The sequence below is a fragment of the Solanum dulcamara genome, chromosome 4, assembly GCF_947179165.1.
Source record: "Solanum dulcamara chromosome 4, daSolDulc1.2, whole genome shotgun sequence".
In the NCBI taxonomy this organism is placed as follows: Eukaryota; Viridiplantae; Streptophyta; class Magnoliopsida; order Solanales; family Solanaceae; genus Solanum; species Solanum dulcamara.
The window spans coordinates 81,551,194-81,565,972 of record NC_077240.1 but is presented as its reverse complement, the minus strand read 5'-3'; the positions used below and the strand labels follow the sequence as shown (position 1 = coordinate 81,565,972).

Sequence of the window (14,779 nt, the reverse complement as noted above, 5' to 3'; positions counted from 1 at the left end):
AAAAAAGGATCTCAACTTGGTTAAAAGGAAGAAGAAGGAATGGAAAAGGGGGAAGAGAAAAGGGGTTGGGGGACGGGAAGAAAAGGAAATGTGAAAGGATAGAAAAGAAGGGGGAGGGGTTGGGGTGAATAGGGGAATATTAGTAGCTATCTGAACTCTCACTTTATTGGTGAAGGTTTGATTTCCCACACTGTAATTTCCTTTTCTATTTCCCCTTTTCCACTCCAATTTTTTTTAAAAGGATTGGGTTGAATACTTGTCCATATATTCAATCAATAGATACATGTGCTTATTCAGTCATGACATACTTATTCCATCAAATACAAATACAATAACAATAACAACAACAACATATTTAGAAGTCGTTTGGTAGAGTGCATTAGAAAAAATATTAATGCATGCATTAACTTTGTGTATTACTAGTACATTGTTTGGTACACTTTTCCATCCTATGTATAACTAATGCTTACTTTATTGTGTATTGAGGTGTGTATTACTAGTACATGAAAATTCATGATATTAGTAATATGATGGTTTTAATGCATGTATTAGAAAGGTTAAAGACTCAATTACCCCTCAAAATCTCTTTTTACATTTTTTCCACCATAATTATGGAGGATATCTTTGTAAATAAATATTTTTATGCAATGCATGCTATTTTTAATGCACCAAACCAAACAATGCATAAGAAATAATCTATATATAATTAATACAAGCATTACTAATGTAAGTATTAATAATACACTCTATTTAGCATTATTCTTATACACCCTACCAAATGACCGCTTAGTGTAATTTCATAAATGGGTTTTGTGAGGATGAAAATGTACACAGTACTACTCATATTTTATGAAGGTAGAGAAATTATTTCCGATAATAGTAGTAATAATAAAAATTAAAAAATGTGACTAAACGACGCCTATTATAGCCAACCTCTCACACCATTGGGGCATCAGAGCATCTACTTTACACATGCTCAAACCATTTCAGCCTCACTTTCCTCATTTTATCCACCATAAGGTTACTTCCACCTTGTCTCAAATGTTTTTGTTCTTAATCTTATTCTCCTAATACACTCACATATATCTCAATATCCCCATTTTTGCTTCATTTATCTCTTGAATGTGATATTTTTTTTATCAGCCAGCACTCTGTCCTATTTAATAGAGTTGTTAAAATCGAGAAAAGACTCTAGTTGGGAGCCGATTTTCAGAATTCAGGACAGCTATATGTGTCCATTTAGGTATGTCTCTTTGAACCGCGGCAAACTTGCACGCTAGCTTATACTTCCTTGTTTTAATTTATTTTCACCATTTGATTTGACATAAAATTAAAAAAATAAAAAATAAAAAACTTTTAAATCTTGTAATCTTAAATTAAAGATAACTCAATTATGTCTATAGAAGGCAGCAGGAAGTAGTAGTATTTGGTAGGGTTACTTAGCATTTAATAGTAGAATATATAAAAATAATACTAAATAGAATGCATTAGTAATGCTAAGATTACTTATTGTTGGGATTATTTCTTATCCACTATTTACTTTGGTATATTAAGGACAGTTTAATTTTTAACTATGTTTATCTATGTATTAGTTACTATTATATTGCTAATATCATAATTTGCTATATATTATTTATACACGCTATAATACTGAATAGGGTGTACGACCCTAAGACTCCTTCAACATCCAGATTCCTTCACTTTCTCTTATCTGCATTCCCCTAATAAAATGCTGTTATGCTGATATGACTGGGAAAATTCACAGTGGCTCAAGAGAAGGGGATATGGAAGTGGAAATATTCTTTACCTTTAAATTACTTCTAATTTCTAAAACAGCAAAAGCAACTAAAGTTACAAAATTTCAACCTATCTTCTACGTCTGTTCAACTATTCTGTTCTCTGGTGGCGGAGCATAGCGGCGGAGAGAATCAAGACTGCCAAAAACATATGAACAGTATGTCAAAATATACAAATAATAAGTAAATGTTTCTAAGCACTTTACATTATTGAACAAAAGGACTGCATCCCCCTTAACAATTACTAGGAATTTAGAACGAGCGAAGAGGCACATGTATATGCACACACATGGTTAACATGCAGAGGACAGGGGAGGCGGCGACGGAGAACATTGAAGGAGGAATAATGGGGGACAGAAAGGAAGAACAGTGAAACGGGGAACAATAGAGGGAAGTTGGGACTGTAACAGAACATGAGATAAGGGAAACCACAAAAACAAGGGAGTTAGGAGCCAATTAGTGAAATGAGTTTGGGAGAGACAAGGGGAAAGAACGAGAAATGGTGGGTTAAGGGCAGTGAAGGAGCCAGACTATGCCAAATGACGAGCGTTAAACACAAAATATTCATATGTTTCCATTACAACCCTTTGAATCAGTTATATTTGGGATTGGCATAATACATAAACAAACACTCAAACTTGGCTTCAACTGACAAATAAGCACTCCAACTTTGAAAGAGCATATCCAAATACCTCAATTTGGTCTCAACTGGTAACTAAACACTCCAACTCGTCTCCACTAAGTTTCTTGGACACTTGATGCTGCGTGACACATAAATTTTGGAGGTGTCTAGATGATCATTTTGTAAGTTCGAGTATTCAACTGATATAGTTGAGGTGTCTAGATGTGCATACTCAAAGTTGGAGTGTTTACTTGCCAGTTGAGACCAAGTTTGAGTGTATGTTTATGAATTATGCCTTTGGAGAAACATGTCATGTTTGAATATTTCATGAAGTTGTGTGTTTGAATGTAAAGCAGGCTGGTGTTGTTAGTATATTAATTTCAAATAGGATTTCAGTGACACAAAATCTAGAAAATCATGACAGATGGAATCTTACCTGCAGTTTTGAGGAACTTGCCATGATAATGCCGATGATATCTTTTGTACTGGTGGCAACGACAAGAAGTTTTTCCAGTCTTGAAGAAGGATTCTAAGATCGTGAAGTTTGCTTTCCAGCCCAAAACAGCAATTAGCATGCATTGTACATACTTCATTCAAATTCTTGCTAGGTTCACAAAAGCCACCAAAGTATGCCGTGTCCAAGAATCTCATTTTGAGATCAATATCCCTAATGAAAGAATCGTTCTTGATATTGTTAAGAACATCTTGGTCGTGCAAACCTGGATACTTCTCTCGTGACGAATACCAGTACTTGTAAAATTCAATTGATCTGTTATTCGATCTCACATGATTGAAACCACCATTAGGTCTATTCCCAACATCATCTGGTTTGCCTGAGAAATGATCACATGCTATTTGAAAGTCTGCATCCTTGTAAAAGTGAGGAAATGGATCTCTGAGCCACATAACATCGGCATCCTAGCAGATGGAAACAACTAAAATGTAAATTGTGGAACATGTTTGCCAGCTAGATACACAATGCAATATATTTACTGAACTACATGGCATCAGAAATTGTTCAATATATGAAGAACTTTACTTATTTTACTTATTTTGGTAAGTAAACAATTGTATTCATCGCCAAAGTAGTATCTTTACAAGACCACAGACAAGCAATACATTGGCTGTCTAAAGAAGTAAAAAAACAACAGCAAACACACCTGTTACAAAAGACTTAGCAGAATTATTGAAGCAGTAAAAAGTGATTCTTCAACAAGAAATTACCAATAATGCAAAAGATGAGCATGTACAGCATATATTAAATGGTATGTACAGCAGAATTCATGCCACTGCTCTTCCAAATTTGGTTAACCAAAACGAGAAATGATCAAAAAGAACAAAAAAGGAAAGGTGCAACCAGATATTATGAACTTAACATAAATACTATATTAGTAGCTACACACCGGCTTAGAAATTTTATAGATGTGCATCCCTCATCAGTATGTCGATTCATACTTACTTTAGCAACGTTCCAATGTGCTATCCATCTTTCTTCAGAAGAGCAACGAGACCCTAAAAGAAACGCCTAAAATACTGGCTAAGTTAATAGTACTAAGAAAGATGATTTGTAAGGAGAACTCACAAAAGCCTCGAATCTTGTCAGATCAAGTTCCCAAAAAGACTACATTTTCACCTTTCATCAGACTCACATAAAAGCTATTCTTTATAATCATGCATATTTTTTCTTAAAATTTCAACATGGAAACATCTCAAAGTAGAAAAGAAGCATTTTTTTGCTCTAGTTCTATATCTAGGTTGTTTTAAAATAAGAAAAAGAGAGACCTCTATGAAATGTCTGCAAACGAAAGCCACTGGAATATTAACTAATATTTGGTCAAAAAGTGGCTCCAAATTATGTATATTCACATAACTATGCCATGTTAGTCCAAAAATACAGAGCATGATACAGATGGTTCCCTCGGATCATGTCCTTTTGGATTTATGACATGCCTAACCCAAGTAATGGCAAATCAGAAATAAAAGATATCCACAAATCCAAACGCTTATCAAGTATTTCTGGAAGTCTTCATTTGCTGTCATGTTACGTTACTAAGTAACAAGTGGAACAAACACATGAAATAATAGGTAACGTGCCAGACATCCAAAATTTTAATTATGAAACAATGGAATTGAAATTTGTGCTAGTTTAATTCAAAACTAACAAAAATAAAGAGAATTAACATGCGCAGTAGAAAGTATACCGTGAAGATGAAGTTGTAGCCCATTTCAAGCACCACCCTCAAAAAGTCGATCCTTCTCCACATCATCTTCAAGTAGTCTGGGAACATGAAATAAGCTTCCTTTGAAAAATCAACCCCTTGAGTCACTAGTGCATAGCAATGACTATGTAAAGCCACACATCTTGAGAATGCCTTCTCATCAAGAGCAATAATCACTAAATGATTCAAAAGCCGACGGGTGTGGTCTCCAATCCTAAAACTTTCAAGAAACAGATCAACAACTGAATTAGGAGCAGCCCATGCTTCATTCAAAGTTGTTAAGATCACTGTTTTATCCTCCATAGCAGCGTTCTTCAACACTTTCTCAAGCATGTACTCCTCACTATCCTACAGAAGATTGGAATTTAAGCAAGGAAAATCTGAAATGTCACATTATCCTAAATAAATATCTTATATCTTAGTTGCTGGCTTTTTTATGTATTTTGATTCGAATACTGTATTGTCTGCTATATATGAGATTATCACAAGATAATACATATAAATGGTCGGTCCACGCAGTTTTTCTTAATTCACACTATAAGAACAAACAGTTAGTCCTCAGATTATTTAGTTAATTCTGCATGAAAATAAACAATACTCCTACAAAAGAAACTCAAGAAAATACTCAATTTTCTCTTGATCCAATCAATCAATCAACTTTGCATCAATCTTAAACCAGTGGGGATCAGCTCTATTTAATAAAAAAAAAAAAAAGTAAGACAGCTCGGTACACAAAGCATCCATTGTTAGACCAGGGAAGGACTGCACCCCTACTGGGGATCAGCTCTATAATTCCTCTAAATTAAATTGGCCATTTCATCCCAATTCAGCTCTATGAATCCTCTAAATCAAATTGGCCATTTCAACCCCAATATTTTAAAATGTATTTTATTAACCATATTGATATGAGACAGAATTGCAAATTTTCGTATAGTTTTTGAAATCTAAATTATAATTTTTGAACTAATGAGCTCATCTAATCCACTTTAGCTTCAAAAATTAATCAAATTGACTCTAGTAAAACAAAAACAATCACATAATTGAGTTGATCTAATCCACTTTAGCTTCAAAAATTAATCAAATTTCCTCTAGTAAAACAAAAATTATCACATAAATTGAGACACAGGAAGTAGTAATTTTTTTTTTTAGCTAGAAACTAGAAATTTCAAAGTCCTCCATTTTTTCTAAAATATAACTTTAGAAGACCAAATAAGAAAAGTGAAAATGCAGGAAGAAAAATGATCGATCCTCACCGAGTAAGCAGCGGCGGACACATTATCGTCCGGAAGAAAGAAGGAGGCGCGTGAGGTGAATGAACCAGGGATCCTAAAACCAATGCTTTCACTAGCTCTGTAAAGTACGAAACAAGAGAACGAAACAAAAAGCACTACAGTAGCGATCCGACGAACAATCAAAACGGAATTTCCCGCAGCCGCCACCGTAGCACTACTACTCGCAGCAATACTACTACTAGTACTACTAATCGCCGCTGTCGCTGTCGCCGTCGCCGTTTTTATATAACACGGTAACAAATCAGCTAACATCTCCGGCGAAAATGCGGTGGTGACGTATTGTCGGTGACGGTGGCACTGGCGGTAGTGAGGACGAAGAAACGAGCGTTTCGGAAAATGAGGAAGGAGAAGCGGTTGAAGAAGTAATGTGAAAAAATAAGCTAAGTTTAATTTATTTAAATTTAGAAATTGAATAAGAGAGATTTGGCTAACTACTTTTGAACCGCGCGCATTCCCGAAAAAGACGTACACTGACCAAGTTGCTTACAAGATGGAACTACTCTTCTTATGGATTTAATTTTTAATCCTAACTTTTTAGTCGGTCGAAATCGCATTTATTTTTTTGGGATTACATCGATTCAGTTTAATTTTGAAATTTATCGATTTGATTTAATTTTTAATCCTAATTTTTTTGTTCGGTCTAAATCACATTTATTTTTTGGGAGACTACAGTTAGATTTGTGTATCGATCAGTTCGATTCGATTTTTATGTTTATTAATTCGACTAAATCGTTATAAAACTATTAAAATATTGGCATATCGATTATCGATTTATCGATTCTTGATCGTAATTGATTTAATTATCGGCTTAATTGTTAAGATTTAACACCAAAAAAGAAAATCATTGAAAATCAATTAGAAACAAGGTGACAAATCAAATGAATCATGTATATGAAGTAACATATTTCATCTTGCTCAAGAGCAGATATTGATACATTGTAGAATAATCGAGAGTTTGAGACAGCCAAAAATAAAAGTATGATATTAAACTCTAAATCAATGAATTTATATACTGAATAATATAAATATAATTTATTAATTTACTATCGAATTATCGGTTAACCCGTGAAAAAAAATTGATTCGTTAAGAATCAATAACCTGATAATTAAGTGGGAGTACGAGCTTGTCATGGAACGAATGTTTCAAATGCAGAAGATTCGTCAGCAAGAGGAAACTCAATCGAAGCAAAAAGGACAGATAATTTCCTTAATCCCTAAAACTGCTAATGCCTAATTAGGTCAGTTCTAGTTGATTACTCGTTTTTTTCTTCTTCCTCTTCATATTTTGATTAGATAGCAGTTTAATTCCGATTTGAAGTTTATGGGTTCTAGACTTGATAACAAATATATAGCTCAATTTAGTAATAACTAGGTTTGCAATTAAATATTTATACCTATATAATGGATCTCCTTATACAGATACAAGGGCTATTGGATTTACGAGGGACAGAACCAGAATTTTCACCGAGGAAGTTTGAAATATAAAAACTAAAACACTAGAAGAGGCAGGGGTTCAACACTATATATACATAAAAGAAATGTTAACCATAACGATGTAATTTTTCGTCCAAGGGGAACGGATGAACCCCTCTGTCCTTGCTATTTACCCATATGAATTTAGAAGGCTTTCATTATAGGAAAACTCAGTAACTTAAAAATCTCGTCTTTTTCTCATTTACTGTTAATACTATAAGATATGTCATGCCTTATTCACTTTTGACTCCAAAATGTTGGGCTTTTTTGTTCTTTTTTTTGCCTTTTTAATATTTTTAAGGGGTTTCTTGATTGTTTTATGTTATTGCACTCAAAGATTTTGCTTGGGATGCTCTTGCTTTGTGTGTCAAATTGTTGAGTAGCTTCTTGTTGTTTCTCTTTAGGTCGTAAGGCATAAGGACAATGGATGCGTGTTGATTTGTTATGATCCTATTGCAAGTTATGGGACTTGAGTCCCTCATTGATTTAATGGAGAGCTGATGTGGGGCTTATACAGGCTATGAACATATGCTGAAATGGTATCTATATGGTTCACATTTGACATTGGGGACTCCTTTGCATACTCTTGCATTTCAAAAAAGTTGTCTTTAATTTCTTCTGAGATACTTGCAGCAGGGAGAAACAACTTCTTAAATAATTTTCTTTTGCACTTCCATTTGGCAATGTCTGTTTTGTGGTGGTTGTCATAGTTATTGAGTTTCTTTTTGTGTTATTTCTGATTCTACATGTAACTTTGTTATGCTATGAGTTGTTTAAGCCACTTTTAAATGTAAGGTTTTTCATCAACTGAATTCCAACATAGTGACTATTTTGACAGGGAGCTGAACCGGAGCATTATAGGGTAGAATACCCAAGGGTGTGACCTCGTGTTTAACGAAATGGGTGAAAACCTTGGGGTAGGTGATTTTTCCCAACTGCCTAAGTTTTGGTTGGTAAAATTACATAGTATTTGTGTTGGTGAGAGGTAGCATGTAGATATCTGATGGCATATGACTTCAAACTATTGGTCAGTCCCGAATTCTAGATTAAGAGTTATGTGAGTTTCAAGAAGACACTATCGATAGAATTCCTACTTACAGTCAAATTACATGTATATGACTGTTCTCTTGGCTTTATAGAGTGACAATATCTTGTAAAGGCGAATATTAAAATTGAAATACTACTTATAATTCTTAATCACATTGAAACCTCCCAAAATTCAATATGGTATGGTGAAACTCCAAAGGACCTTGAGCTTTGGGGATTCAATTTTGCTATAATTTTACTAAAGTTTGATACACTAAGAGCATTATCGTTTCATTTTTAGTCAAACAATCCCATGAAAACCTAGAATTACTCATTTGAATCTTAGTGGCCGGGCTGTCCTTTTTAGTTGTGGATTGGCATTGTCTCTCTCATTTCACCATGATGCTACTCAAAGAAGCAACCACACTACACCTAATTCTATAAATGAGGCAATATACTAAGACAATCATAGTGTCAATCTTGACCTATCTATTGCCTTGTGAACTAGTGAGTGAATATTAATTATTAGTTCCATTAGGGAGATGAAGAATTTTGTATTTTTCACTGTTGGGGTACTTGGAAAAATAGTTCAACTTGCCATGATGGTGAACTATTTAGGCTTTGAAAAAGATAGTGGCAAATAGCTCAATTTAAAATTAAATGGCCAAATACGCAGCTAAAGTATCCTAATTTTTTGAGTTTCATACCTCAACTATGAGGTGTAAGTTTCATATATAAATTATCACCAATTATTTATCAAAACACACTTCAACTATCAGTTGTTCTCCTTTCCTACCTAAAAATATTACCGTCACTCAAAAAAGAGGACAATTGATAGTTGAAGTATATTTTGATAAATAATTGGTAATACTTCAAGTAGGAAACTCGAAAAAAGCGAAATACCTTGGTGTTTTTTTGACCCTTCACTCCTCAATTTATAATCATTCCTTCCTTCTTAAATAGCTCAACTTGCCATGATGGTAAATCTTTTCTGCGGCCAAAAACAATTCAAACTCTTAAAATATGATGTGATATTGTTCGATGGACAAGTCTACGTAGTTTTCTCCACAAGATCTGGCCAGCACCTGGTAATGATAAGACAGTGCATGAAATTACTACACCTGAAGATGATACAAAAATAATAAGTTCCTACATTGCAAGGCGTTGCACTGAAAGCGCGAGTCAACAAAGAACAACTAAGCCTTTGTGTCAAACAAGTTGGTATCAGCTATATGAATCCTTACTTACTGACCATGTTTTCTCGTTTAAATTCATCTCAAACCAACATCATACTAAACGCAAATAAAATTGAAAAGTACTAGAAGTTCCCTATACTTCCTACTGGCATGAGAATCTCTACTAGCAAAATAGCAGCAACAAACAGAAAATGGAAAATATACGTCCTGTTCTTAGAGACCATTAACTTTTCTTCTTATTCGTATCTTTTGTATCCGAGACTAAGGCCTTGATGCAGAGTCGAGGCTTTGTACTAACAAATGCTTGTGGAAGAACTGATAAACCAACTATGGCTGTCCTATCCGATACTCCAGAAAGTGGGAGTACCTCAACAAGCACACAGAGCTGCAAAAAAGAAGCAACATTCAGTACATTAAAAGATACAGAGGAAGTAAAACACTTATAACTTGCCACTGACGACAAAATAGTTTTGACCTCTGGATCTTTCAAATCCACTATCGAATCGGGGACAACTTCTTTCACTGCTGCTGCTACGACGCTGAAGCATTTGTTGCGATCCAACAAAGCAAATATATTAGGATCACTAGAAGCTTTTCTTAGATTCTTCATCTCAGTTTCCTCAATCCCTCTCCTGTTATATCCAACTGCAAACTATAATGTCATTAGTTCTACAAGTTATCTTAGAATGATCGACCCACAGAGAGCAAATTGCTTGAGCTACTGAACGTACTGCTCAAATTCAATTCATTGTAATAGAAAGAAAAAAGGTTGAGCTACTGAACGTAATACTCATGTAAGAGAACTTGGGATTAGCTGGTACCACAAAGTTACGAAAGCCAAGGTTTACCTTAACAGTGCTTCCAGTCTCCTTCTGCCTATTGTTCATAAACTGCTCAACAAGCTTAGTCACAATCTTCTTAAGTTCCTTCTCATCTAAACAGCATGTACCTTGAATTGGTAATATCCGATTACACCAACTGCATAACATGATAAAAGTCATGATCGTCTTAGATTCTTCGGTATTAGAAGTAATCAAGAGAAGAAAGGATGAGAAAGAAGATAAGACAGTTGTCTCCTATGATAATGAAAAAGATCACACCAAAGAAACATTACCACACTATCAAGGGACCACATAAAGCAATAGTATTACATGTAGATACGAGCTCAAAAAGTAATCGAGAGCAATCAAGAAAGAGAACAACTCACAGAGGAGACTTCAATATTCCAGTTTCCAGGGATTGAAAAATCTGTGAAACGATGTCAACAACTGCTGGAGACTTGTCGAATGGAAATTTAAAGAAAATTAATCCGCTTCTCGTTAACTTAACAAGTGAGAGAATGTCACTTTTCTCCATAGAAGTACTGGATTCTGCAAGGGGCAAACAAAGAACTGTTTGACACTATTCCTAGTAAACCTTTGTATCAGTAAGTCCACACAGATATCAACACTATTACAACAACATATTCAATGTGGTCCCACAAGTGGGGTTTGGGGAGGGTGGGGTGTAAGCGGGTCTTACCCCCACCTTGTATGAGGTAGAGAGATTGTTTCCGATAGGCCCTCGGCTCTCAGACTTCAACACTATTCAAGAAAAAAAGAAGTCCACACAGATATCAAAATGTTGAAGAAGTGTCAATACCAGAATTTACATGCTCATTAGCTGTACCTTTTCCTGATCCATTACATTCTTTATTAGCATCTTCCAAGCATGTTTTCCTTCGCTTAGCATCATGATTTGAAACAATGTACTGACAGGAAAACAAAAAAAACAACTATATTTAGCATTCTTTCCAATACAAGGGTCACAGAGATAATTTAACACCAACTTATAGGTGCAATACAAAATAACATGGATTTTTAATGGAAACTTAAAGATCATTTGAATAGAAATTTATAAGGTTTCCATAGCCAGCAGTATGTCACCAGAAAGGCACATATTACAGCTCCACAGGAAAAACAATATCAAAGGTCACTTGTCCAGAACTTTTTTTGAAACAAAATAAATAAAAGAATTAAAAATACCCCAAAAAAAGGTAAGCAAATAACCTTTTCAAGGATACCTATAGCTTCTTTAGTTGCACTTTTCTCCCTCTCTGAGGACAAAAGGAAAAGAATCTTAGGAACACCAAAGAGTAAACACATAAACTTTTTTTTTTATGACATGCTACGCTATAAGCATCAGCTGTGTTATCAGGCAAGTTAGGGAGTTGTTTACTTATCCATTTTAAAAAATAAGTTCAAAGTACAAGAACAGAATCCTACCTTTGACAAAAATCCTATCCTCAGCATAGGTTTCGACCTTTCTAGTCTTAGAGCACTAAAGACGCACCTTTTTTATTTGAGATAATTGTGGTGTCCAGACCAGTTTTTGAGCACCTCGACTACTGGAATTTGAACCTGAGACACATTCTTTATCCAAGGCAACACTCGAACTACAGGTTGCTCCAATTGGGTACCCAAATAGATGATAACATAGTCCTATTAGAGACTTCCAACTTAAAGTTTGGAAAAACTTTTGCGCATGTTGTCAAGAGCCCATTACGTAGAAAAATCAACCACTTGAAATGTTCCCTTAGTTATATGCATTAGACTCAATAAGGCGTAAAACCTCATGTTTGTTCCAATTGATGCTGATTTGTCTAATTAAAGGAGGTAACATATTGTATGTGGTTAACTTATCTACGTAATAAGTCATTGAGAACACGTGCAAAAACTTTTCCCAAATTTGAGCCGAAAGTGACTAACTAAGAATATTTTACAATTTTCTCCTTGAGAATATTAGATGATTTTCAATGAACTTCATACTAGGAAGCAAAAGCACACCAACATAGCAGTGTAAACAACAAGCCCCACAAGTTGCTTAACTTCCTGAGTTTAAGATATTTTCGCTTTCTCACCTCTTCTATGTTCTACAAGCACTCAAACATTCAAGCTTAAGGTCCATTCCATCTTGAGGCCCAAACTCATGGGATGTGTCAAGTATCATGGCAGTCCAATCAAACTCAAGGCCAACAAGATAATGTCACATGTTCAAATGATGTGGCCGAGAACGAAGCCCTTTAACTTTGAACAAAACAGTACCCAACAAACAGTGGGGATCAACTATTCCTTGGGGTACCTACTATCGGTATCGGGTAACACTATCAATAACTTTGATCTTGAGACCTCATGATTCTCAGCTCGCGACAACTATGCCACACTCTTGAGTACAGGAAAATGGACACATTATATCTAGCAAGATTATATTATTTTTTTTCAATATAAGAAGAAATCTAGTGAATCTTTATCCAACAGCACACTATTTGCCACAAAATTCCAGTCCCTTAACTGATAAACTTCGAAAAGCTGAATCAATTTCAATCTATCAAATATTCCTCAATCCTAAATTTTCTATAACAAAAGAGAGAGTTGCTCGGACGTTAACCACCCCTCACTTCCAACCTTCCAACCTTAAGTTATGAGTTCGAACAAAATGAAAAATACTCAAGAAATTGATAAAAATTTCAAAGATTGGGAAAGTAAGCGAAAACTGACTGATGGGGCAAGTAATGAGAAACCCAGAATGCGAATTGTGGAGTAAGGAAGAAGAAGCGTTGTAATCGTATCGAGGGATGCTTATCACAGCAGAATGCTGCTCCCATGGCTTCATTTCTTCAATTTTTTCTCCTTTTTCCTCTTCTTCTTTGTCTCTTTCTTCTGAAATTGTGGTTTCTACTTCCTCCTTCCCTTTATCTTCCGCCATGTTTTTTCTTCTTCTGGTTGCCTTTGTTGAGTAACAATGTCTGCCGGCGGTACGAGGAGGACAGTGGAAAAAAGAAACTAACCCTTTGGTGGATTTCTCATAAAGTCAATCAACTACTCACTCTCGTATCGTTCGGTTTGATTCTTGATTGTACTCACCCTATTTCTGTTCCTTTTGACCAGATCCTAGTCAAAGTATTCCAAGAGATTTCCTCCGCTGAATAGCTTTGTGTTATACTCCAGTATTAAGTTTAGCAAATTTAAAATAATAAATATGAAAATAAAAAAATAATATCTGAGTTTACAGAATTTACTGTGTATTCTTAGAAAATTTAATTCTCTCAACGTACCCGAGGTTATGAATTATTTCCTCCCAAGATAAAATGGATAAACTATTAAAAAAGTAGCGGTACCTCAAACTTCAATAATTTCAGTGAACTCAAAAGTCAGCAACAAAATCACACAAAGACTCAACTTTGTTTGTAAGAAAATATATGCAGAAAAGGGAGAAATTCAATATTTAAAAATGAGAGAAAATCCTCTATTTATAGACAACAAAGGTAGTGTGAACATGTGCTTATTGTAACTTATCAAAAAAGTCACAACTCTTCATAAAAGTCACAATATTTCGGAATGGTCACAACACTTTAAAAGGTCACAATTTTTCGAAAAATCACAACCTTTCATTTCTTATTTACACATTTAAAACCCTCTTTAAAACCCAACAATCCCCCACATGAATGGGAAATGGCTATTGTCAAAACATATGCATGAAAAACTGTGTGATTTGTAAGTAAGAATTAATTACATATGGATAAGTAGGTATAAGAATTAATTACATCTGGATAAGTAGGTTTTTCTTTGAACTTTTTGTAGTGAACATATATCGGATATACTCGGTCAATCGGTAGATTTGATATCTTTGAACCGTCGAGCTTTGGTGTATACCTAGACAACATAAGTTACACAATCAACTCTTTTAACTACTTTTGGTTCTCATTGTTTTGTTCGTTTTAGCCTTGAACACTTCTTGGTTCATAAGTGTTTAGAGAACTGGCCTTACCGGATTCTTCTTGAAACGGCTTACAATTCACACTTACATAGGTAAGATCTAAATGTGTTATCCTGTAGAAACACCATTTGACATGCCTTGTATCTAACTTAGATATCATTAAAAGTTCCTAATGCCTTATCCTTGTTACTGAACATTGTCACATCATGAGAATGGATCATAAAAATTATTTTGACAATGTTGAACCACCATCAATGACTTTGTTTGATCTCCTTCTATCACGCCCCGGGAGGGTACCCTAGACGTAACCGGCACTCAGAAACCATTTCTGGCTCCCAAGCGAACCACATAGTCTGATCACACATCCGTTTATTCATTCATTCAGCGGAAAGTTTAAAAA

At 34.8% G+C, this 14,779-nt stretch overlaps 2 protein-coding genes across 3 annotated transcripts; both read right to left on the bottom strand.

The window, feature by feature from the left end:
* Positions 1-1,783: 1,783 nt before the first annotated feature.
* LOC129887919 (uncharacterized protein At4g15970-like) lies at positions 1,784-6,689 on the bottom strand. Its single transcript, XM_055963163.1, has 4 exons — positions 5,891-6,689; positions 4,620-4,985; positions 2,855-3,336; positions 1,784-1,934 (listed from the first exon to the last, which is right to left on the bottom strand). Exons 1-4 carry the CDS (start codon positions 6,179-6,181, stop codon positions 1,874-1,876), a joined length of 1,200 nt encoding a protein of 399 aa, XP_055819138.1. The 5' UTR covers positions 6,182-6,689; the 3' UTR covers positions 1,784-1,873.
* Positions 6,690-9,332: 2,643 nt separating this feature from the next.
* On the bottom strand, positions 9,333-13,553 carry LOC129887920 (uncharacterized). 2 transcript variants are annotated; one of them, XM_055963164.1, is made up of 7 exons: positions 13,161-13,553; positions 11,673-11,719; positions 11,266-11,374; positions 10,832-10,994; positions 10,473-10,602; positions 10,100-10,276; positions 9,333-10,009 (listed from the first exon to the last, which is right to left on the bottom strand). In XM_055963164.1, the coding sequence occupies exons 1-7, from the start codon at positions 13,366-13,368 to the stop codon at positions 9,848-9,850; spliced, it is 996 nt and encodes a 331-aa protein (XP_055819139.1). In that variant the 5' UTR covers positions 13,369-13,553; the 3' UTR covers positions 9,333-9,847. The 2 variants fall into 2 exon arrangements, with proteins under 2 accessions (XP_055819139.1, XP_055819140.1); XM_055963165.1 differs by having other exon boundaries at positions 11,293-11,374; positions 13,161-13,551.
* Positions 13,554-14,779: the final 1,226 nt, after the last annotated feature.